Source organism: Onychostoma macrolepis, chromosome 16 (assembly GCF_012432095.1).
Source record: "Onychostoma macrolepis isolate SWU-2019 chromosome 16, ASM1243209v1, whole genome shotgun sequence".
NCBI lineage: Eukaryota > Metazoa > Chordata > Actinopteri > Cypriniformes > Cyprinidae > Onychostoma > Onychostoma macrolepis.
In genome coordinates, this window is record NC_081170.1 from 9387217 (window position 1) to 9411338 (window position 24122).

A 24122-nucleotide genomic window follows, 5' to 3' on the forward strand; every position below is an offset into this window, starting at 1 on the left:
CATGTATTTACATGTCTATATTTATATAATTTATATTATACATAAATATATTTAATATATAAACAACATATTTTTCTAGAAATATATACATGCATTTGTGTGTATTTATATATACATAAATATATACAGTACACATACATATATTATGTAAACAAAAGATTTTATTTTGGATGCGATTAATCAATAACTGTTAATTAATAACAGCACTAATAAATATAAATTTTAACTGTTGTTTTATAGAAAATAATATGGAAATTCTTAAAAACATATTTTGTGTTCTACAGAAGACATTCATCAGATAGATTATCAACTATGAGGGTGAGAAAACTGTATCATTTTTTATTTTTGGGTGAAGTATATTTCAAATTCCTCTAAACTTCCTGCTGCTCCAATTAACAGTGTGTACATTACTCTTGGGGATTAGTGTTAGCTGTCTTATAAGTAATTAATGTTGTCCTAATTACAGAAGAGTGCTAACTGGTTAAGCACTCCAAATGCTAACTTCATTCACGATCATCCACTTCTGTGCACACTTCTGAGTTTGGGAGTTTCGAGAACATGCTTAGGTCAAGAAATTTCTATTTCTATTTCGAATAAATGTGGTTCTTTTAAATTTTCTTTTCATCAAAGAATCCTGAAACAAATGCAGCACAAAAATATTAAGCTGCACAACTGTTTTCAACATTAATAGTAATAAGAAATGTTACTTGGGCAACAAATCAGCATATTAGAATGATTTCTGAAGGATCGTGTGACAGTGAAGAATGGAGTAATGGCTACTGAAAATTAAGCTTTGCAAGGAATAAATTCGATTTAAAAAAATAGAATTTATTCAAATAGAAAAAAGTTATTGTAAATTCTAACAATATTTGATCAAAAAAATGCTGCCTAACTTTTATTCAGTAGTGCACACGGTACGGTAAACACAAGTTTCAGTTTTATTTATTTTAAATCTGTTTCTAGTGCTCCATTCCCTAAGTGTATTTATAGTCAACCTTCATCTTGTGCTATCTGACATTTTGTCACAATGCATTCTGGGATTTCATTCTCTGTGAAGAATATGGCCAAAACAAGTTATCCTTATTAAATTAAAGCAGAGATTCTTGAACAGCCTTTGCATCAGGGAGTACGATGACAATGCCTTAAAATGCTCTCTTTGTTGGCAGCTCACCAGTTTTAGAATCAGAATGAAACATCAAGCGACTGAGTGAAGTGAAACATCAAGGGGAGAGTTTTTCAAACGGCAGTACGTTTCTGTTGTTATTCTCTGAGACAGATTGAGTTGTGATATAAGCACCAGTAAATATCACAGGCCCTGAGGCCGACACTCATATAACCACAATCAGCTGATCTGGAAACAGTATGAGCTTTGGACACACATCTGAGAGGATGGAGGAAAAACAGTTCTGCCTGAATGAGCAAACCCTCAGGCTTTAATCAAACAGTAATGAACAAAACTCAACGATCCCAACAGACAAATGATTGCCATAAACACAACACAACTTTATGAATAAATAAATACTTCTAAGAAACTATATTAGCAGTTTTTCCAGAAATGTTTTGTTTAGTATGCAAACCTGACTCATAGTAAGGTCTTATGGAAGAATCTTGAGACCTGAATGAACTGAAATCTTATTGCATCTTATCTTATGTAGCCCCACCCACTGTGAAATCTCATTGGTCCAAAATGCCAAAAGTATAATAAAATAGATTTGTCTAAATGGATCATTAAATGAAAAAATAAATAAAATAAATAATAATAATAATAATAATAATAATAATAATAATATATATATATATATATATATATATATATATATATATATATATATATATATATATACACACACACATACATACATACATACATACATATACACACACATATACATACACGTTCATACATACATACACACAGGTGCATCTCAGTAAATTAGAATGTCGTGGAAAAGTTTATTTATTTCAGTAATTCAACTCAAATTGTGAAACTCGTGTATTAAATAAATTCAATGCACACAGACTGAAGTAGTTTAAGTATTTGGTTCTTTTAATTGTGATGATTTTGGCTCACATTTATCAACTCAACAAATTAGAATACTTCCTAAGACCAATAAAAAAAAAAAATTTTTAGTGAATTGTTGGCCTTCTGGTAATGTTCATTTACTGTATATGTATTCAATACTTGGTAGGGGCTCCTTTTGCTTTAATTACTGCCTCGATTCGGCGTGGCATGGAGGTGATCAGTTTGTGGCACTGCTGAGGTGGTATGGAAGCCCAGGATTCTTTGACAGTGGCCTTCAGCTCATCTGCATTTTTTGGTCTCTTGTTTCTCATTTTCCTCTTGACAATACAGGTTCAGGTCTGGTGAGTTTGCTGGCCAGTCAAGCACACCAACACCATGGTCATTTAACCAACTTTTGGTGCTTTTGGCAGTGTGGGCAGGTGCCAAATCCTGCTGGAAAATGAAATCAGCATCTTTAAAAAGCTGGTCAGCAGAAGGAAGCATGAAGTTCTCCAAAATTTCTTGGTAAACGGGTGCAGTGACTGTGGTTTTCAAAAAACACAATGGACCAACACCAGCAGATGACATTGCACCCCAAATCATCACTGACTGTGAAAACTTAACACTGGACTTCAAGCAACTTGGGCTATGAGCTTCTCCACCCTTCCTCCAGACTCTAGGACCTTGGTTTCCAAATGAAATACAAAACTTGCTCTCATCTGAAAAGAGGACTTTGCACCACTGGGCAACAGTCCAGTTCTTCTTCTCCTTAGCCCAGATAAGACGCCTCTGACGTTGTCTGTGGTTCAGGAGTGGCTTAACAAGAGGAATATGACAACTGTAGCCAAATTCCTTGACACGTCTGTGTGTGGTGGCTCTTGATGCCTTGACCCCAGCCTCAGTCCATTCTTTGTGAAGTTCACCCAAATTCTTGAATCGATTTTGCTTCTTTTAATAAGCCACCTCATAAGGCTGCGGTTCTCTCGGTTGGTTGTGCATCTTTTTCTTCCACACTTTTTCCTTCCACTCAACTTTCTGTTGACATGCTTGGATACAGCACTCTGTGAACAGCCAGCTTCTTTGGCAATGAATGTTTGTGGCTTACCCTCCTTGTGAAGGGTGTCAATGATTGTCTTCTGGACAACTGTCAGATCAGTCTTCCCCATGATTGTGTAGCCTATTGAACCAAACTGAGAGACCATTTTGAAGGCTCAGGAAACCTTTGCAGGTGTTTTGAGTTGATTAGCTGACTGGCATGTCACCATATTCTAATTTGTTGAGATAGTGAATTGGTGGATTTTTGTTAAATGTGAGCTAAAATCATCACAATTAAAAGAACCAAAGACTTAAACTACTTCAGTCTGTGTGCACTGAATTTATTTAATACACGAGTTTCACAATTTGAGTTGAATTACTGAAATAAATGAACTTTTCCACGGCATTCTAATTTATTGAGATGCACCTGTATATATACACAAACACACACACACACATATAGTAAAAAATTATATAAACATATATAAAATTTTATATATATATATATATATAAAATTTTACGTAAGCATTAGATAAGAAAAATAGACCTAGCATAAAAATATGGAAAATGAGCACAAATAATTAAATACTTAATATCCACTGATACCAATAAATAAAAAATTTATTGCAATCAGTCGATATGGTACCAACTGTGCATCCTTATGTAAAATATTTGTCACACCAGTAAAGCATACTAAAATTGAAACTGGTGTTAAGAGAGACCCATCACACTCACCTTCACCAACCATTGACACTCCTATGGACATGCCCATAAATTTGCTTTTAGTCCAAACATGGGTGTTGACGCATATCTGCCGCTCTTTGCACTCACAGTAGAATCCAGAGACCGGGGGGTGGTGGGACACCTGCTCAGCCACAAAACGTAGCCGGTAAGATCCTAACCCCTCATTGGAGGCGGTCTGGGTGGAATGAGCAGCCGTAGGGGCTGGACTTGTGCTGGTAGTTCTGAGGGGCCGCACCTTATCTTGTGGTACGTCCCATGTGCATTGGAAGCTCTCCCCCAGAATGGGGTTGTAAGGCTTCTTGGCCACAGCACCTTTACGACCCTCGTGGAAAGCAGTCAAGTAGTATTCCACAAACCGGATCATGCGTTCCTCTGCTGTCGCTCCAGATGTGATGGCCAAAAACACATCCGGATGGGCCATGAAGTTGGCATACATCTCCAAAAGAGAGCGCTTCTCTAGGATGAACGTGGGCAACACCACCTGAGAACAAAAGATATTGGCACACATTATCTGACCAATATATAGCTGCTGATTTGAGGAGACTTGAGCAGCAGAGAACATATTATATTATATTTGTATCATATAATTTCTCTGTGTTTGCACATTACAGACAGAATGTCACCATTTCTGTAGTTTAAATCCTCAAAAATCATAAAAAAAAATAAAAAAAATTGCACTGATTAATTAGGACGAATGGGTGAATCACTGAATAATTCCCTCAACCAATTCGTTTAGAAACACTGACTCATTCACTACTATAATGAGCAATGACTCTGCTGAGGCTTTGTCCAGAGCTGTTTTTATTGTCGGAGCAAAACCAAGTAACTGGCAATATTGTGCCTAAAATTACTCAATAATAACTTCTTGTTTATTGAACTTCTGTATTAAAGCAATATCACACTTGCTATCTGTTTTTCGATCAGCTGATTGGCTATGATTACATGTGCCACTCAAATCCGCATATATATATATATATATATATATATATATATATATATATATATAAAAGCAATATTAGCTATGTGATATTTGCTTAAATTAAGGCTGGGCTATATACCGGTAGATGCAATTAACTGCTAGAAATTTGCAGTTACACATTCACATGGTCACAAAAACTTATCGCTTACTTATTCTTGCTGCTTTATAGGCCTTGAATAGTTAAATACATACTTTTGTCTGAGTCAAAATGCCCGTCTTTGCAAGTATCCTCATAAACACAGTAATTTAGGTCTTAAGTGAAAGCAAACATCTGAGAAAGAAAACACATGTGTAACAGTATATTGGATCCTGGCAGCTCTTAAAGTGACAGCAGTTTAATATTCCTGCTGTCTGTCATTCATGTTATTCAAACAACAAAAGAGAGAAAATCTCTCACTACTCCTGACTAAATCACTTTTTGTAACTTTAATAAAAGAGAAACATATATTTAATTTACACAGTGAAGAATATGCATTTGATTACTTTATACAATGTATGTAGCATTTCTTATTTATTTGATATACTGTAGTTTTTTGTCCTATTGCTTGTAATTAGCTTCTTATTCTTATTTATTCTTAATTAATGAAAGTTTACTTGTCTTCAGTGAGCTTGAGTTTTTAGGTTACTATTAGTTTTTTTGTGATATTGACACCGGTGACTAGAATTATGAAATTTCTATGGTATCAAAAATGTTGATAACAAAGACCTTGTTTAATGCAAAAATAACTATACTGTCTGTGATATATTTATATTGTTATCATGAAATAAAATTACTTGTACCGTGATAAGGTTTTGGTCATATCGCCCACCCCTAGCTTATATTATTTTATATTATTCAAATATATGCAACGTGATCTGCTGTCAGTGTAAATGCACATTAATACTGATGCTCCAAAATGTAATAATATAATAACTGTATGCTTGTCTCTGTATCACAGATTCTGACTCCATGGATCAATGCTGTCCGTTCCCCCCGAGGCCTACAGTACACATGCACACACATCACTGAACTTCATCATATGAGCTATCCAAATGACTGCTCAAATCCTGCTGAACTATAAACACAAGCCCAGAAGGAAATGTTCCTCTCAGAGAGACTAAACAAAGACGAGGTAGGTAGTAGAGAGAGAAACATATATCACAACACTGAAATAATCCTCAGGCTGATGAAGCGTAATTAGGACAATAATCTCACGACACCTCTCGACGCGCTTGAATCAGTCTATTGGATTCCTAATCACGAGGACGAATAGGAACATCAAATCAGATAACGTTTCCTGTTAACTGATTATGTAAAGTATAATTATGAAACTGAATTTCCCTGAGCTATGATTTTGTTAATAATATTCTTCTTCACGTAGCGTGGCACATTCTCAATCTGTGCCCAAAACTGGACAACGTCCATGCAAAACTTTAATACATAAAAAAAAAAAAAGCATGAGATTGTGGAAAAGAGGTCCGGTTGTTAACTAAATTCTAAATAAGGACATAACATACACCTCTATTTTTTTTTTTATATGAAGCAAATTATAATGAGTTACAGATAAACATTAACCCACTCCTAAAACAAAGCATTTTTCTTTTTTTAACTTTTCTTTATGGCACACAATGTGGGTGTATGCCACAATGTTCTAATAATAGAAATCTAATAATAAAGATTTCCAAATCGTAAAAAGCTAGAAAACTATCCTTTGTTCCCCAAGATCAAGAGGATATAAATAGTCTTGAGTGGTTCCTGTTTGTATATGAAAAGGAAGAGCGAATGTACACAAGTTGGGAATGGCCAAATTGTTTCACGACCATTTCAACTTCATGATTAGTTTGGGTGGGACAGCAAGTGTGTGTGTGTGTGTACCCGTGTGAGGTCCATGCCCAGTTTGAGCTGAGACAGCAGATGGAGGATGATGCTCCTCTGGTCATCCAAGACTCCGAGGTCTTCCTCCTCATTATCTTCTGTGTCTGTGATCTCCTCGCTGGAGTCCACTGATTCTGAGCTGGAGTTCTGCAAACACACACAGGACAATTTCCAAATGTTACTGAACAAAGATCACTTTTGATTTACTATTAATTATATTTTTAAACCTAATTTCTATACATCACATACATGGCATGCTGTGAAAGCCCATATCCACCACATAAGAAAAACAATCAAATAATGGTAAATAATTGTAAATCATAATTATGGCATAGACAGTCTAAATGATTAGATCTTGAGTTATAATTGACATAAAAAGTCTATGTATTCATTATGACTTTTAAAATCAGAACTATGTCATAAAATGTCAAATTTATGAGATTAAGAAATCATAAATATCACATAAAAACTCAAAATTATTACTGTCATAATCAATACTTTTTAATCTCATAATTTTGACTTTTATCTCATAATTGACTTATTCACTTATTATTTTTTATGAAATTATTGTAATTTACAAAGACAACTTTCACTTGTAAAGGAACCCGATTAGTGTTGACATTTGTTTTTGTATTTTGTTTTGTTGTTGTTGTTGTTTCAACACTAATTTAACCATAGAAATGCTATAGAAATAGCAACTAAAAAGAGAGAACATGGTGGAGAAATTATTTACTTTTATTTTTTCATATCAATATAAAATGACAAATGCTCATTGGTTTCAAGGCAACTGTGTGTCCAGTTTTGGGTGGCTAATGTAGTTGGTACCTCCTGCAATCGCTCATGCAAAAACATTACATTGTTCCTAATGCATAATGTAAAGAAGTGGTCCAGAAGCGGCTGCCCCAAAGCATCATGGGAAGTGTATAAAAAAGCCCCTTCCTCTAAGGGCTCTATGTATATAATGTTGACAGATGTGCAAAGCAGATCACATGATCCTCTCTCGGTGGATCACTCCTTTTTCCTTTCCAAGGCACATGAATGTGAGTAAGTAAGGGGCAGCAGATGGGATCTAAATGGGTTACGATATGATTAGACTGTAAAGTAAAACAGTAGGTTGGGTTTTGTGGACAAGCCGTAATCCCCGAGGTAACACTTACAACTGGGCATTGCCTGTGGCATTATGGCTTGATTTTATTAGATTCTCTTGCAAACCATTTATCATATTTCCCTTTCCTTCAGCGTTCTCTCGTAGCGGTAAAAAGGGAATATTGTGTTCCTGTAAAAAGTACAAGAGCTCGTCGAGCCGGATGGGACGTCCTCATTTCGAGCTGCACCGATCCACCTGAATATTTCATAGAACAAGAGCAGAGCACTTTCTCTCTCCCTTTACGTCATCACAGATATGATTAAATAAACACATGCGAATGAGGTCACAAGCAAGGTCACACATCCAGCGTGACCACAAATCTATAACACAAATGCATCACCAATACTAAATACAATGTTCCATGCTGGCATCTTGTTCAATTAACTCTGGATACGGTACTCAGTATTGTTCTTGTATGATTCCCAAAGGACCACGTCAAGGACACTCAGAACAATTAATTTGTGTCCTCCTTTCTCTGTGGACGCTCAGTTGGGTGGCTTTGTTTTGTTGGAGTGTTTGGTAGCTACAGTAACTACTAGTCAAAAGTTGCATGTTGAGACTGTTTTAAATCAGAGCTAATTAAATACACTGCAATTTTAGAGATGCATCGGAAAGAAGAGAGTAGAATAGGAAAAAGCAAGAAAACAATGAGATGGACTAGAGAGAAAATGGAGAGACTTTGTCTTCTAAAGACTTTTCTGTCAGAGAAAAATGCTCCAGTAGTCTCCTTTTAAAGTTTCAGAAGAGATCTTACTGTGTCTGCAATCAAAAGTCAGAGATTTCTCATCAAACCAAAGCTTTGCGATCCATATTAATTTTACAGCTCTATACGGAGTTAAAATGGTCTCCCTTTTTGTTCATTTTATTCCTCCAAAGGCAATTTTGAGAAACATCTGAGATGAAGTTGATACATAAATATCTAAGAACACCACTTTGTCACCGGAGCTTCTAAAGAGCAACCTCTAAGCAATGGTATTTTCCACTGCTAGTCTTAATATGCAAAAATACTGGCACAAAACCATGACCAACATGAGCCAATAAAAACATCACAACAATGAATAAAGTTTCCAACTTCCCTCACTCCCAGCATTCCAGAGAGTCACCCCTGCCTCTCGCCAACAAGATAAACATGCATCAAACTTACATTCATTTCAGGGCTGGTTCAGAAATACACTCTTGGGTGTTCATCTCATAGTTTGACTGTGGTGGTATCCACAAAACTCTCTCTTTCACGATCTCTCACTAACTCTGACACTCTTATCTGGCTGCCCAGCTGTCCCTGAGCCGAGGAAGCGCTGCTCCCTCCCACTCTGCCAGCCTGTACTCTCTCTCTCTCTCTTTCTCACTCTAATGCTGCCTCGACTCACCACAGACCGCATGCTTAAAGTACAGCTGAACTTCATGAGGTTTGCTTGCTCAGGTCAATGGTGGAGACATTATTGTAGAGAGAGCGAGAGAGAGAGAGAGAGATCATGACCGGTGAAGAGATTGAATTGAGATCCTCCGTATGACCTTAAATCACTTTCGTAGTGCATTTGCACCAATTCCACATCTGCCTCGTCCCTATTATAATGCATGCATGTCTGGCATCACCTCTGCTTCTCAGAGCAAGCACACGATGCTGAGGATAAGTGTAGTTAGCTTATCATGTTGGACACATTTGGTTTCAGATAGATTAAAGGCAAATTATTGAAATCGAAGGGCATGTAAATTTACTTGTCCAGTCACTCCCAGTTGACCAAACATCCACTTTAGTAGTTGACACACCGGCACTAGTTAACACAAGTATAAAAACAAACCCTTGGTGCATTAGGGAAGTAATGCTTTAAATTTTAGGATTTGTCAAAGACACTTTTTTGGTTTTAAATTTAACATTTTTAAAGTAATGAATGTATAAATATACGGCATTGTTCAAATGTTTGGGGTCGGTGAGATTTTTTCAATTTTAAAGCTGCATTTATTTTATCCAAAAAATGCAGTAAAAACAGAAATATTGTGAAATAAAATAAATATATTTTAAAAGATTTCAAAACGCAATTTATTCCTTTGATGCCAAAGCTGAATTTCCAGCAGTCATTACTCCAGTCTAGAGTGTCACATGATCATTCAGAAATCTTTCTAATATGCTGATTTGATGCTCAAGAAACATTTATTATTATTATTAATGTTAAAAACATATGTTGTGCTGATTAATATTTCTGTGGAAACTGTTATACACTTTTTTTAAGGATTCTTTGATGAAAACAAGGTTAAATAGAACAGCATTTATTTGAAATAGAAATCATTTGTAGCATTATAAATATCTTTACTTTCACTTTTGATCAATTTAATGCATCCTAGCAGAATAAAAAATATTAATTTCTTTCAAAAAGAAAAAAAAAAGGTCTCACTGAGCCCAAACTTTTGAACAATAATGTACAAATGCAGTAAATCACGAAAAAAAAAAAACCTGTATCCCATTATGTTAGAACAGTTTGAGAGTGTGATGTGTTCAGTATCATTTTAGATGATGTGTTTAATCCTCTTGCGGTCCCATGACACGGCCTGATCCGCACATGACTCTACGGGAACCTCCTGATAGTGTCTACGTGTGTGTGGTATTTCATTATGGAACACTAGAATACTGCATATTGCACAGTATACAAAGTATGGTAGTATGCTGTAGTCACCTGACCTCATTAATACAATCTTAGAAAATCAAAAAAGATCCATTGCATTTTTAATTAAATTTTCTTTTGAGAAAAAAAAGTGATTAAATCTTGACCGACATAATCAATTTTCATTAGTCTTAATAGAAAATAAACTCATACTCAACTACATACTGCAGAAATAATAAGAGTATAGTATGCTATTGAGAACACAGCCTCAGTGTGTGATGAGCAACAGAGGAAAAAAAAAAGGGGAGAGAAAATGAGAAAATCCTATAGTCAGAGGATTAAGTGTGTACTATACACTTCACATGATCTCAGATTATACTCTGCTGTGTCTTGTGTTCACAAACACAACTCAAAGTACAGCTCTGGCTCCAGGCGTCAGCTGAGAATACTGAGATGCTTAATGTACACAATGCAATTAGCTCTATTATACACTCTAGATTAATTACAGTGGGGTTCAATGTTGTGACATGTGTAAAATGCTTAGACTGCAAATGGTAAAAAGGCTGTAGTGGGAGACGCTGTGTGTTTAAACCTTCCTTTTCAGGACTGATCATAAAAATCAGCTGACTTGGTCAGGTGACATGACATCATGTTAGAGCTCCTGGGAAAACAGCATGAGCTGGTGGGAAAGCAATGTTTAAAACAGCACCATCTTCATGAATTAATAATCAGCGGCAGCACGTTGTCTTCAGGGACGCGGTTAACGGAAGTGCCCACGCACTGAGAACAAGATGAAACCACGTTCCTGAGACAAAGAGCCTTTAATGAACTCTACCATCTAAAATTATAATAGTCTGCAGAAACAAACAGATTGCAGGGGAGAATAAAATGATAATGAATAACACAACCATTTGAACTCACCATTCCAATCTTATTTAAAAAAATATATATATAAAAATATATAATAATAACAACAATAAAAACTTAATTAAAATGTACTTTTTTGTGTAGGTTTGAAGTTTAAAAAAAATTAAATAAAAAATGTAATATAAAATAATATAATGATTTCAAAATGTAAATAGTACAATGTAGTTTATCGTTTAGCTTGTAGTTTTACAATTTTACTACCACTACTACTACTACTAATATCTTATATTAATAATGTAAAGTAAAATAATTTAATACATTTTAAAATGTAATAAGTATATGTAGTTTGTAGTTTACTTCATTAATTTTAAAATGTATTAAAATATTTTACATTACATAGAAAAATTATTAATAGTACTAGTATTTTAAAGACAAAATTACTTTTTAAATGATTAAATATTATTATTTTACATTATATCAATAAAATAAAAACTTGAAGTGAACTACATACTACTTTTTACATTTTAAAATATTATAATATTATTTTACATTACACTGACAAATTGTTAATATTATTATTATTATTAAAACTTACAGTAGAAACTACATTTCGTTATACATTTTAAAATATTATTATAAAATGATTTTATATTACATTGATATAATAATCATAATAATAATAATAATAACAACAAAAACAGTTAGCTTATTTACTGCCATAGTATAAGTAAGCTGAATAATTTTAGTGATAAATTACTGGCAAATTAAAGAAGGAAATACAGTAATTATTTGATCCCCTGCTGATTTTTTAAGTTTGCTCACTTAAAAAAAAAAAAGAAAAAAAGAAGGGTTTATCATTTTTATGGTAGGTTTATTTTAACTGATAGAGACAGAATATCAAACAAAAAATCCAGAAAAAAGCAGCATACAAATGTAAAAAACAAAAGATTTACATTTCAGTAAGTCAAATAAGTATTTGATCCCCTACCAACCAGCAGGAATTTTGGCTCCCACAGATTGGTTATGTGCACATGTGGAACACAGATTAGTCCTGTCACTTTAAGAAGATACTCCTAATTTCAGCTCGCTGTGTGTATAAAAGACTCCTGTCCATAGAATTGGTATCTTCCATTCCAACCTCTCCACTACCATGGTCAAGACCAAAGAGCTGTCAAAGGATATCAGGGACAAGATTGTAGATCTGCACAAGGCTGGAATGGGCTACAAGACCATCAGCAAGAAGCTTGGTGGGAAGGAGACAACTGTTGGTGCGATTATTCGGAAATGGAAGAAATACAAAACAACCATCAATCGGCCTTGGTCTGGAGCTCCGTGCAAGATCTTGCCTCATGAGGCAAGGAAGATCATGAGAAAGATGAGGGATCACCCCCGAACTACACGGGAGGAGCTTGTTAATGATCTCAAGGCAGTTGGGACCACAGTCCCCAAGCAAAACATTGGTAACAAACTACACCGCAATGGATTGAGTCACATGTACAGGCCCGTCTGAAGTTTGCCAATGAACATCTAAATGATTCAGAGAAGGCTAGGGAGAATGTGCTGTGGTCAGATGAGATCAAAATTGAGCTCTTTGGCATCAACTCGACTCTTCATGTTTGCAGGAAGAGAAATGCTGATTATCACCCCAAGAACACCATCACTACAGTCATGCACGGAGGTGGAAACATTATGCTTTGGGGCTGTTTTTCTGCTAAGGGTACAGGACGACTTTACCACATTGAGGGGCCTTGTACTGTAAAATTTTGGATGAGAACCTCAGCCAGAACACTGAAGATGGGTCGTGGATGGGTCTTCCAGCATGACAGTGACCCGAAACATACCACCAAGGCAACAAATGAGTGGCTCAAGAAGAAGCACATTAAGGTCCTGGAGTGGCCTAGCTAGTCTCCAGACCTAAATCCTATAGAAAGTCTGTGGAGGGAGCTGAAGGTTCGAGTTTCCAAGAAACAGCTAAGAAACCTTAATCATTTAGAGAGGATCTGTAAAGAGGAGTGGACCAAAATCCCTCCTGAGATGTGTGCAAACCTGGTGGCCCACTACAAGAAACGCCTGACCTCTGTGATTGCCAACAAGGGTTTTACCACCAAGTACTAAGTCATGTTTTGCGAAGGGGTCAAATACTTATTTGACTTTTATTTTTTTAACATTTGTATGCTGCTTTTTTCTGGATTTTTTGTTTGATATTCTGTCTCTATCAGTTAAAATAAACCTACAGTGGGTACAGAAAGTATTCAGACCCCCTTACATTTTTCACTCTTTGTTATATTGCAGCCATTTGCTAAAATCATTTAAGTTCATTTTTTTTCCTCATTAAATGTACACACAGCACCCCATATTGATAGAAAAACAAGAATTGTTTACATTTTTGCAGATTTATTAAAAAAGAAAAGCTGAAATATCACATGGTCCTAAGTATTCAGACCCTTTGCTCAGTATTTAGTAGAAGCACCCTTTTGATCTAATACAGCCATGAGTCTTTTTGGGAAAGATGCAACAAGTTTTTCACACCTGGATTTGGGGATCCTCTGCCAATCCTCCTTGCAGATCCTCTCCAGTTCTGTCAGGTTGGATGGTAAACATTGGTGGACAGCCATTTTTAGGTCTCTCCAGAGATGCTCAATTGGGTTTAAGTCAGGGCTCTGGCTGGGCCATTCAAGAACAGTCACGGAGTTGTTGTGAAGCCACTCTTTCGTTATTTTAGCTGTGTGCTTAGGGTCATTGTCTTGTTGGAAGGTAAACCTTCGGCCCAGTCTGAGGTCCTGAGCACTCTGGAGAAGGTTTTCATCCAGGATATCCTGTACTTGGCGCATTCATCTTTCCCTCGATTGCAACCAGTCGTCCTGTCCCTGCAGCTGAAAAACACCCCACAGCATGATGCTGCCACCACCATGCTTCACTGTTGGGACTGTATTGGACAGGTGATGAGCAGTGCCTGGTTTTCTCCACACATACCGCTTAGAATTAAGGCCAAAAGTTCTATCTTGGTCTCATCAGACCAGAGAATCTTATTCAGGTGTTTTTAGCAAACTCCATGCAGGCTTTCATGTGTCTTGCACTGAGGAGAGGCTTCCGTCGGGCCACTCTGCCATAAAGCCCCGACTGGTGGAGGGCTGCAGTGATGGTTGACTTTCTACAACTTTCTCCCATCTCCCGACTGCATCTCTGGAGCTCAGCCACAGTGATCTTTGGGTTCTTCTTTACCTCTCTCACCAAGGCTCTTCTCCCCGATAGCTCAGTTTGGCGGACGGCCAGCTCTAGGAAGGGTTCTGGTCGTCCCAAACGTCTTCCATTTAAGGATTATGGAGGCCACTGTGCTCTTAGGAACCTTAAGTGCAGCAGAAATTTTTTTGTAACCTTGGCCAGATCTGTGCCTTGCCACAATTCTGTCTCTGAGCTCTTCAGGCAGTTCCTTTGACCTCATGATTCTCATTTGCTCTGACATGCACTGTGAGCTGTAAGGTCTTATATAGACAGGTGTGTGGCTTTCCTAATCAAGTCCAATCAGTATAATCAAACACAGCTGGACTCAAATGAAGGTGTAGAACCATCTCAAGGATGATCAGAAGAAATGGACAGCACCTGAGTTAAATATATGAGTGTCACACCAAAGGGTCTGAATACTTAGGACCATGTGATATTTCAATTTTTCTTTTTTAATAAATCTGCAAAAATGTCCACAATTCTGTGTTGTTCTGTCAATATGGGGTGCTGTGTGTACATTAATGAGGAAAAAAATGAACTTAAATGATTTTAGCAAATGGCTGCAATATAACAAAGAGTGAAAAATTTAAGGGGGTCTGAATACTTTCCGTACTCACTGTACCATAAAAATGATAAACCCTTTTTTTTTTTTTTTTTAAGTGGGCAAACTTAAAAAATCAGCAGGGGATCAAATAATTGTTTTCCCCACTGTATAAGAAAATGTACTCAATTGAACTAATAAAGGCACATTTAGATTTTTTTTTTTTTTTTAAGAAACTGAACAACTGTAATATGTAATATATATATATATATATATATATATATATATATTTTTTTTTTATGTCTGTTTTCTCTTTTAGTTCCAATGCTCACCTATACAACAACACACCTATTAATGAATTAGTGAATCATAATCACTAGAATCAAAATCTGAACCAGAAATCAATAAACTCCTCATGATACCCATGTAACCCCTGCCTTAGCTATGGCCCAGTAAGACAGGTGAACTGACCGTTGTAAAATCGTTTCCATTTCCAAGCACACAAATCCAAACCCTCAGTGTTGTGCTTCTGAGAGTGTTACCTTTTGTCCCCAGCAGAGACAAGGACAGATGTTTGCCTTCTAGCCACACACACACGCACACACACGCACACACACACACACACACACACACACACACACACACACACACACACACACACACACACACACACACACACACACACACAGAGAGACCTATCCACACACCGATTTGAATCTCGACAAAGATTTGCACCACTGCCTCTCCTTGTCAAACATCTGGGATATGTATGCTTGATGGGCCATGTCTCATAGCTCGGGTTTGTTTTTCTGCTCTCTGCAGTTTTGCTGCTGTTATTTTCCTCTGACAGTGCAGAAGAGCGAGCTGTCAGACCATGAACAGACAGGAAAGAAAAGCATGCTGGTTCACAGACAACACTGAAATCTCTCTCTCTCCCTGAGAATGCTGACAGCCTTATTTCAATCCCAGTTGTCCAAAAATCCAATAAAAACATTGTCTTAAAAAAGAACCATTAAATGCTTTGTGTACATTACACAAACTCCTTCCCAAACAGCTTTATTCAGTCGTGACTGCTAGTCGTGACTGCTTTTCTCTGCAGTTCACTTGTAATCTTCAATCACTGCAATCCTTTCTGCTCTCTGCTTTCCTCTACTGGTGATTACGATGAAGCACAGCCATTCTAATAATGAAAACAATAGGCAATCTGCCACAAGAGATCTTATTATGTTTCATTTACATCAGAGCAAACACAATCTGCAGGCGCAAAGGTACGTGTTTGTCAATTAAAAGATTCAATATCACATTCAGACAAATGCTTTGGCGTTTGGCCAGCGGTGATAAAAGAGAAGCCCTTTTGCTCCAGTCCCCAACGCAGCCAAGATTTATAACCTCTCGAGCGGCACTGTTGTTTTACAGCATGTCTCAGTTTTTGCATTCAGACAAGAAGAATCACTTGGGCGGCTGCTGAATAAATCGCTTGGCTAATCATTTGTTGTGTTCCCCCTATCCTTGAGCAATCCCGTGAATTTTAAATTGTTATGGCTGAATCACCGACCAGGCGTTTCTCATCGGGTGAGTAGCTACACCATCGACCCATGGCCCTGTCTGTCAAAATTAATTACAATATCCCAAACTCACGCAGAATAAGTAATGATGCATTCTGATGAGTCTGCTTTAATAACAAGATTAGAATTCTGAAATATAAATTTAAATAAATATTGCACTTGCTAGGTCAAGGTCAATGTATTATAAATGTTATACAGCAGTTAGTTCCAGTCAACTGCTCAACAGAACAGAGCTTTATTTAAAAATAAAATATCAGAACATGTTTTATGTAAAATGAGTATTATGTCATAATTTGTTCTCATTTCAAATACAATGGGGAAATTTCATATAAGGGGAAGATTCATATAAATCAGGGATGACCTAAAATATTTGCTTCGTGGTGTTTTGTTTCGTGGTTCTCTGATGTCGGTTAATGTTCACGACATACACATAACTTAATCTTCTTTTTTATAATTTACTGTATATATATATATATATATATATATATATACACACACACACACACACACATAATTAATTATAAGCTTTTATAATTTTATAATTATGAACTCACAAACCCCGATTTACAATAAGTGATCCATATGAGGTGTATGCTATGACACGTGCCATGAAAAGACTCAAATTTAAGTTGTTATTCATGGATAAAGAGTTGAACCCAAGAATCGCATCTGAATGATTTGTTAACAAATGCAGCTGCTGTTTACCAGGTGTTTTTTTGTAGTCTTGTCTATTCCAAGCACACGCTGGTGAGCAGAGTTAATGTAAATAGCATATTAATGTATAATACGGCTGAACCACTGATGTCACATGGACTGTTTTAATAATGTCCTTACTACCTTTTTGGGCCTTGAACATAGCAGTTGCGTTGCTGTCTATGCAGGGTCAGAAAGCTCTCGGATTTCATCAAAAATATCTTTTTGTGTTCCGAAGATGAAGGTCTTACGGGTTTGGAACGACATGAGGGTAATTAATGACAGAATTTTCATTTATTGTATATTGTTTACAATTCATATAGACTACTTCAATGCTACTTTAAGTCTTTTAAGCTCTTTCACATATTGAAAACAGTAACCAGGATTTTCTTCAAAAAGTCGCCCTTTTGCGCTCTATGGATATAAGAAAGTCATACAGGTTTGGAACGACATGAAGGTGAGTAAATGATGACAAGGTTTTCATTTGTGGATGAACTATTCCTTTAATTCCCACAGCAGCTGAAGTGGCTTTTTGCAGCTGGCAATCACATTACGCAGCACGAAAGCGTTGGATAATTATGTATCTCCAGGGCTACAATACACACAGTGTGATAAAAGATCACCAGAGCACTCCTGTGTGACGCGGCCACAATCCACTGTGCCACACAGAATCCATACAGCAACACGCACTGCACTCCCCGAAAAAGGAGGCGCCTGGAGCCGGATCTCATATGCAGTATGATGGGAATGATTGATGGAGCTCATACTAACTAATTTCAGACCTCAGATACATCAGCATATTTCACTGTCTGCGCTGGCACAGTTTATCCATGAGCCATGCAGTCGATGCTGATGTTGTGTCTGTTAAACTTGCATTCGGTGCTGGAAGCACCTTAAAATAACTGAAGAACACATGTGCCATGCATTTGTTTCACACTTTAGCATCATGCCATCATCATCTTCTTCATTTTTAACAGTGCGAACTGAGTCATTTAAAGGTTTAATGGTACGAGTTACAACGTTAAATTAATTAGATACATTATCATGAGTATATCAGAGAAACAATGTAGCACAAATTCTGTCTGTTGTATTCTGGGAGCATGTTCGTCCTCATAGGGAGCCGATTTAATGACAAGCACACACAAAGCAACCGCAAAATGAATTAGCTCCCTTCAGGCATACGCGCGCGCACACAAATTAACAGTTGCACACGCTTATGTCGAAGAAACAGCAGCCCTGGCCTTTCTCCGAGAAACGCAGGCGGATAAAAGGTTTCCAAGAGGGACGGCTGACTCATTCAGGGCTCCAGAGGGATTGTGGGTATCCTCAGTCACCCGCCACAGACGCTAAAACTAGAACACGTCCAATTAGTGCTCCTCTTCCACTCCTTCGCTGTAGAAGCCTGGCAGGCGCACGCACAATAGCACAGACGCGTATTTGAAACTTTTCAAAGATGTGTCTACTCTACGGGAGACTTTAAATGAGTCAGAGACCATTCTGATTTTTTTGCACTATTATCAGAAAAGCTGAACGTATCCCGGTGACAGATTTTACCCCTGAAAGATCATCTCCCTTTTAAAGTGATAAGTAGCACGTCACACAGCCAGTTTCAGAATGATAATGATGGGTGTAATGATGACTATATTGCAGGGGCATTTACTTTGAGGAGGCGAGGGAGAATGTGCCGGATGAGAAAATTTGGATGAGAAGTCTATTGCAGAAACAAAGTAAAATGAAATACAATACCACATAGTGTCTAAAATACTAATTTTTCTAAAGTAATGCTGGCCAACAGTGACAGTAACAGATACATTTTCAGAAAGTATCATTAAAATAAAATAAAATGTTAGGAAAAGCATAATACATCTGCATTTCTGAGTAACTCTGTGACAAAATAAAATTAAATGCAAGATCATATACGAGACCAAATAGTATATAAACTATGCAGTAACATTGTCCAACAGTGACAGCAATGGATCAAATTTCAGACAGATAATATAATATAATATAATATAATATAATATAATATAATATAATATAATATAATATAATATATAATATAATATAATATAATATAATATAATATAATATAATATAATATAATAATAAAATAAAATATTTAACAAATTAAATAAAATAGTACTGTTATCTACAGTGGCAGCTGCTATATAGAATGTAAAAGACGTTAGGAAAAACATAATATATATGTGTTTGAGTACCTCTGTGCCTTTGAGCTGTTCTCTGTTCCTGTGAAGTGGAGAGTGGGGCTGATGTCTAGTTGAGGTGTTGTTACGTGCCAATTCTCCATTCTTCACATGGCCTTCTGAGGCCGTTTTGGGCCTTGACCAATTAGAGATGTTATCTGCTCACAGGATGATATCGGTTATCACACACAGCAACTCAAATTAATTACAAAATTCACATATTAAGAAAATTTGTGGACACTGAGTTTCAAATTATGTTAGCTATAAACCAAACAATAATATTATATGTGATGTAACAAGAGGACACGTTTTGGCACACTGCACTAACACACATCACACATTTCAGAAGAGACAGACAGTGCCATATTCTTGCCTGTATTCGATCCCTGAGTGTGGCTGTGGGTGATGTGTTGGGCTGCCTGGCACACGTTGTGCTGAAGGATACTCAGGCATTCTCCTAGACAGCTGAGTGTGGCTGCAGACGTGGCTTTGAGCAGGAGCAGGTCCTGGTCCAGGGAGGACAGCGGCCCGCGGCTCGGCAACGACTCGATGGAATTAACCAGGTTCTTCTGTTGGCCTTCTGCCTGGGACATGACCTAAAAAAACAGATCAACAGACAGCCTTCCCATCGATTCCATTTGGACTTCTGAAACATCTTAATTAAATCAATTTGAACAGCACACATTTGTATTTAGAGCTACATGAGTTGGACTTTCTATTATCTACAGAATAGCGCTTTAGTAAATGAATCCTTAATAAGAATGCACTTAAAAACTGTACAAAATTAGTTATATTATGACAGAAGGGTTTGGCATGGTAATGTACATGACAATGTTAATGTGTTTTGGTCAACAAAAACCCAGAAAAACGCATTTCAAAAAATTTATAAATCGATTTGCATTTTAATGAGTGAAATAAGTATTTGACCCCTTCGCAAAACATGACTTAGTACTTTGTGGCAAAACCCTTGTTGGCAATCACAGAGGTCAGACGTTTCTTGTAGTTGGCCACCAGGTTTGCACACATCTCAGGAGGGATTTTGTCCCACTCCTCTTTGCAGATACTCTCCAAGTCATTAAGGTTTGGAGGCTGATATTTGGCAACTCGAACCTTCAGCTCCTTCCACAGATTTTCAATAGGATTAAGGTCTGGAGACTGGCTAGGCCACTCCAGGACCTTAATGTGCTTCTTCTTGAGCCACTCCTTTGTTGCCTTGGCCGTGTGTTTTGGGTCATTGTCATGCTGCTGGAACACCCATCCACGACCCATTTTCAATGCCCTGGCCCTGATTGTACATGGCCCCCGTCCATCGTCCCTTTGATGCGGTACAGTTGTCCTGTCCCTTAGCAGAAAAACAGCCCCAAAGAATAATGTTTCCACCTCCGTGCATGACTGTAGGGATGGTGTTCTTGGGATGATAATCAGCATTTCTCTTCCTCCAAACACGACGAGTCGAGTTGATGCCAAAGAGCTCGATTTTTGTCTCATCTGACCACAAGACTTTCACCCAGGTCTCCTCTGAATCATTCAGATGTTCATTGGCAAACTTCAGACGGGCCTGTACATGTGCTTTCTTGAGCAGGGGGACCTTGCGGGTGCTGCAGGATTTCAGTCCTTCACAGCGTAGTGTGTTACCAATTGTTTTCTTGGTGACTATGGTCCCAGCTGCCTTGAGATCATTGACAAGATCCTCCCGTGTAGTTCTGGGCTGATTCCTCACCGTTCTCATGATCATTGAAACTCCACGAGGTGAGATCTTGCATGGAGCCCCAGACCGAGGGAGACTGACAGTTATTTTGTGTGTCTTCCATTTGCAAATAATCGCACCAACTGTTGTCACCTTCTCACCAAGCTGCTTGGCGATGGTCTTGTAGCCCATTCCAGCCTTGTGTAGGTCTACAATCTTGTCCCTGACATCCTTGGACAGCTCTTCGGTCTTGGTCATGGTGGAGAGTTTGGAATCTGATTGATTGATTGCTTATGTGGACTGGTGTCTTTTATACAGGTAAAAAAACTGAGATTAGGAGCACTCCTTTTAAGAGAGTGCTCCTAATCTCAGCTACTTACCTTTATAAAAGACACCTGGGAGCCAGAAATCTTGCTGATTGATAGGGGATCAAATACTTATTTCACTCATTAAAATGCAAATCAATTTATAACTTTTCTGAAATGCATTTTTCTGGATTTTTTGTTGTTGTTATTCTGTCTCTCACTGTTCAAATAAACCTACCATTAAAATTATAGACTGATCATTTCTTTGTCAGTGGGCAAACATACAAAATCAGTAGGAGATCAAATAATGTTTTCCCCCACTGTAAATGGATCACCCCATAGCAGATCTATACAGGTGGAGCTGGGGAAGGTGGAAGGTTTCTGAAGCATGCTGCAACTGCTACAGCAAGCACTAGCCAAGGATTTGAATGTTGAGTAGCAAGCTAATTGGCTGCTGATACAAAAAGAACCAATCAGCTGTGCCATCTAGAGTTTCATGATAGAATTTTGGATTTCTGTAATATTTACAAAGGCACACACTGCCAGCTTGTACACAGCATTTGTACAGCATTATTTTACTTATTTTACTCCTGTATAGTGAATTATTTTTCAATCTTAATATTTAGTTAGAAAAAAATAGGGCAGGACCTAATTTTATTAATTATGAAATGATTAGATCATTAATAGTAGGTGTTCCAAAAGGAAAGTAATTTCAGACCCCGGAGCAAGTTTTGATTAGACTTTTTTTTTGGAATAACGGACACATACAGTATATTATCATTGTTTTTGTATCTATAGTCAATTTTAATTTCATACTGACTTGAATTACAAAGTATCTAACATTATTATAAAAATGGACGGACAACTGATGGAAGAATCTATCTATCTATCTATCTATCTATCTATCTATCTATCTATCTATCTATCTATCTATCTATCTATCTATCTATCTATCTATCTATCTACCTACCTACCTAGGTACCCTCCTATTAATCTTGTGGCTGTGGAAACTTTAATACATTTATACATATATATACACATACATACTTACACGTATATTATACAAGAATATTATGCAGCACAACTGTTCAACATAAACAACGATGATGTTTTTAACATCATATTGGAATAATGTGACACTGAATACTGGAGTAATGGACTGGAGTAACTGAGCTTTGCCAACACAGAATAAATTACATTTTTAAATATATTAACACAGCATATATTGTTAACAATATAAAAAATGGTTAATGTTGTTATATTATTTACAGCATTACTGTTTTTTAAAATACATGCTGCCTTCGTGTGCAAATATACACACATAATTGTTTTTATCAATTGTCATGTGATGTGCTTAAAATGACAATAAATTTGACTGATTAAATCACAAAGAAATAAAATAATACATATTGAGGTAAAGAAGAAATGAGAAGTGAAGTACAATAATCTAATCCAGGGGATTGTATTCCAGGTGTCTGAGTCAGAGCAGATTGAGACACCTGTAATCCTCGCGGAGTGAAAGTAATCTCCAGGATTAGCTCAATTCTATCTTGCTCTCTGCACAAGTGTTCAAACAAACCCCATGCTGTCAGCTGCAAATCTTGGAGACAGAGAATATATGACATATTTGGGTGTATGTTGCTGAGTTTACCCTTATTGGGTGTTTATGAAAACTCTATTAAATGTGCATTAAATACGAGATGTTTTGCGATAGTGAAGCGAGTCGTGAGGGATGGTTTGCAGTGTTTGCCAGCTCCGTTTGAGTCCGTCATGAAGGTAATGATCATGGGCTTTTGTGGTGGTGTGGATATTGAGCAGCTCTAATGAAAAGCAGACAGATAGCCGAAGAGGAGCAAAAAAGTTGCAGGATGTGACTCATCACTGTAGGTCGCTCAGTACACACATATTTCTCTCTCTCTCCTCCCTCCATTCCAACACTTCAATGATTGCAACACTATTACAGCACAGCTGTAGTTTTAATGGAGGAAACTTATACTCTTAAAAGGAACATTAGAGTCTTCTCAAGATATCTGCCTCTCTGAAACAGCTAAGATTTTATCTACATATAATAATAAACACTTAGAAACAAATAAGATTATATAAAAGATGCACATACACTTTTCAAAGGTTTGGGGTGTGTAAGTTTTCTTTTTCTTTTTTGAAAAGATTTTATGCTCAAAAAGGTTGATTAAAAATACAGTAAAAGCAAATATTGTGAAATATATTAAAACAGAAAACAGTTATTTTAAATTGCAATAATATTTTAAAATTGAATTTATTCCTGTGAAGCAAAACTGAATTTTCAGCAGCCATTACTACACTTTAGTTTCACATGATCTTTCAGAAATCACCCTAATGGCGATTTGGAACATTTATTATTATTATTATCCATGTTGAAAACAGTTGTGCTGCTTAATAATGTACAGTGTAAACTGGGACACACATTTCCTAGGATTCTCTGATAAATTGAAAGTTCAAAAGGAACATTATTTATATTAAGATACCATTTGTAACATTGCAAGTCTTCACTGTCATTTTGTATCAATTTAATGCATCCCAGCTGAATAGAGGCAACAATTTATTAAATAATAATAATAATAATAATAAAACCTACTAGTGAAGGAAGCTTTTGAACAGTAGTGTATAAAAATGAACCTTTTAAAGCAATAATTAATTGA

The 24122-nt window shown here is 36.8% G+C and overlaps 1 protein-coding gene across 2 annotated transcripts in view; it reads right to left on the minus strand.

Moving 5' to 3' along the window:
• osbpl10b (oxysterol binding protein-like 10b) overlaps nucleotides 1-24122 on the minus strand; it is a 58726-nt gene that overhangs the window by 11203 nt on the left and 23401 nt on the right. For both annotated transcript variants that reach the window (XM_058745748.1, XM_058745749.1), the window contains 4 exons: nucleotides 19826-20048; nucleotides 19468-19610; nucleotides 6617-6763; nucleotides 3774-4263 (listed from right to left, as the gene is read on the minus strand). In XM_058745748.1, coding sequence (XP_058601731.1) covers nucleotides 3774-4263; nucleotides 6617-6763; nucleotides 19468-19610; nucleotides 19826-20048 — 1003 coding nt within the window. The remainder of the gene's footprint in view (nucleotides 1-3773; nucleotides 4264-6616; nucleotides 6764-19467; nucleotides 19611-19825; nucleotides 20049-24122) is intronic.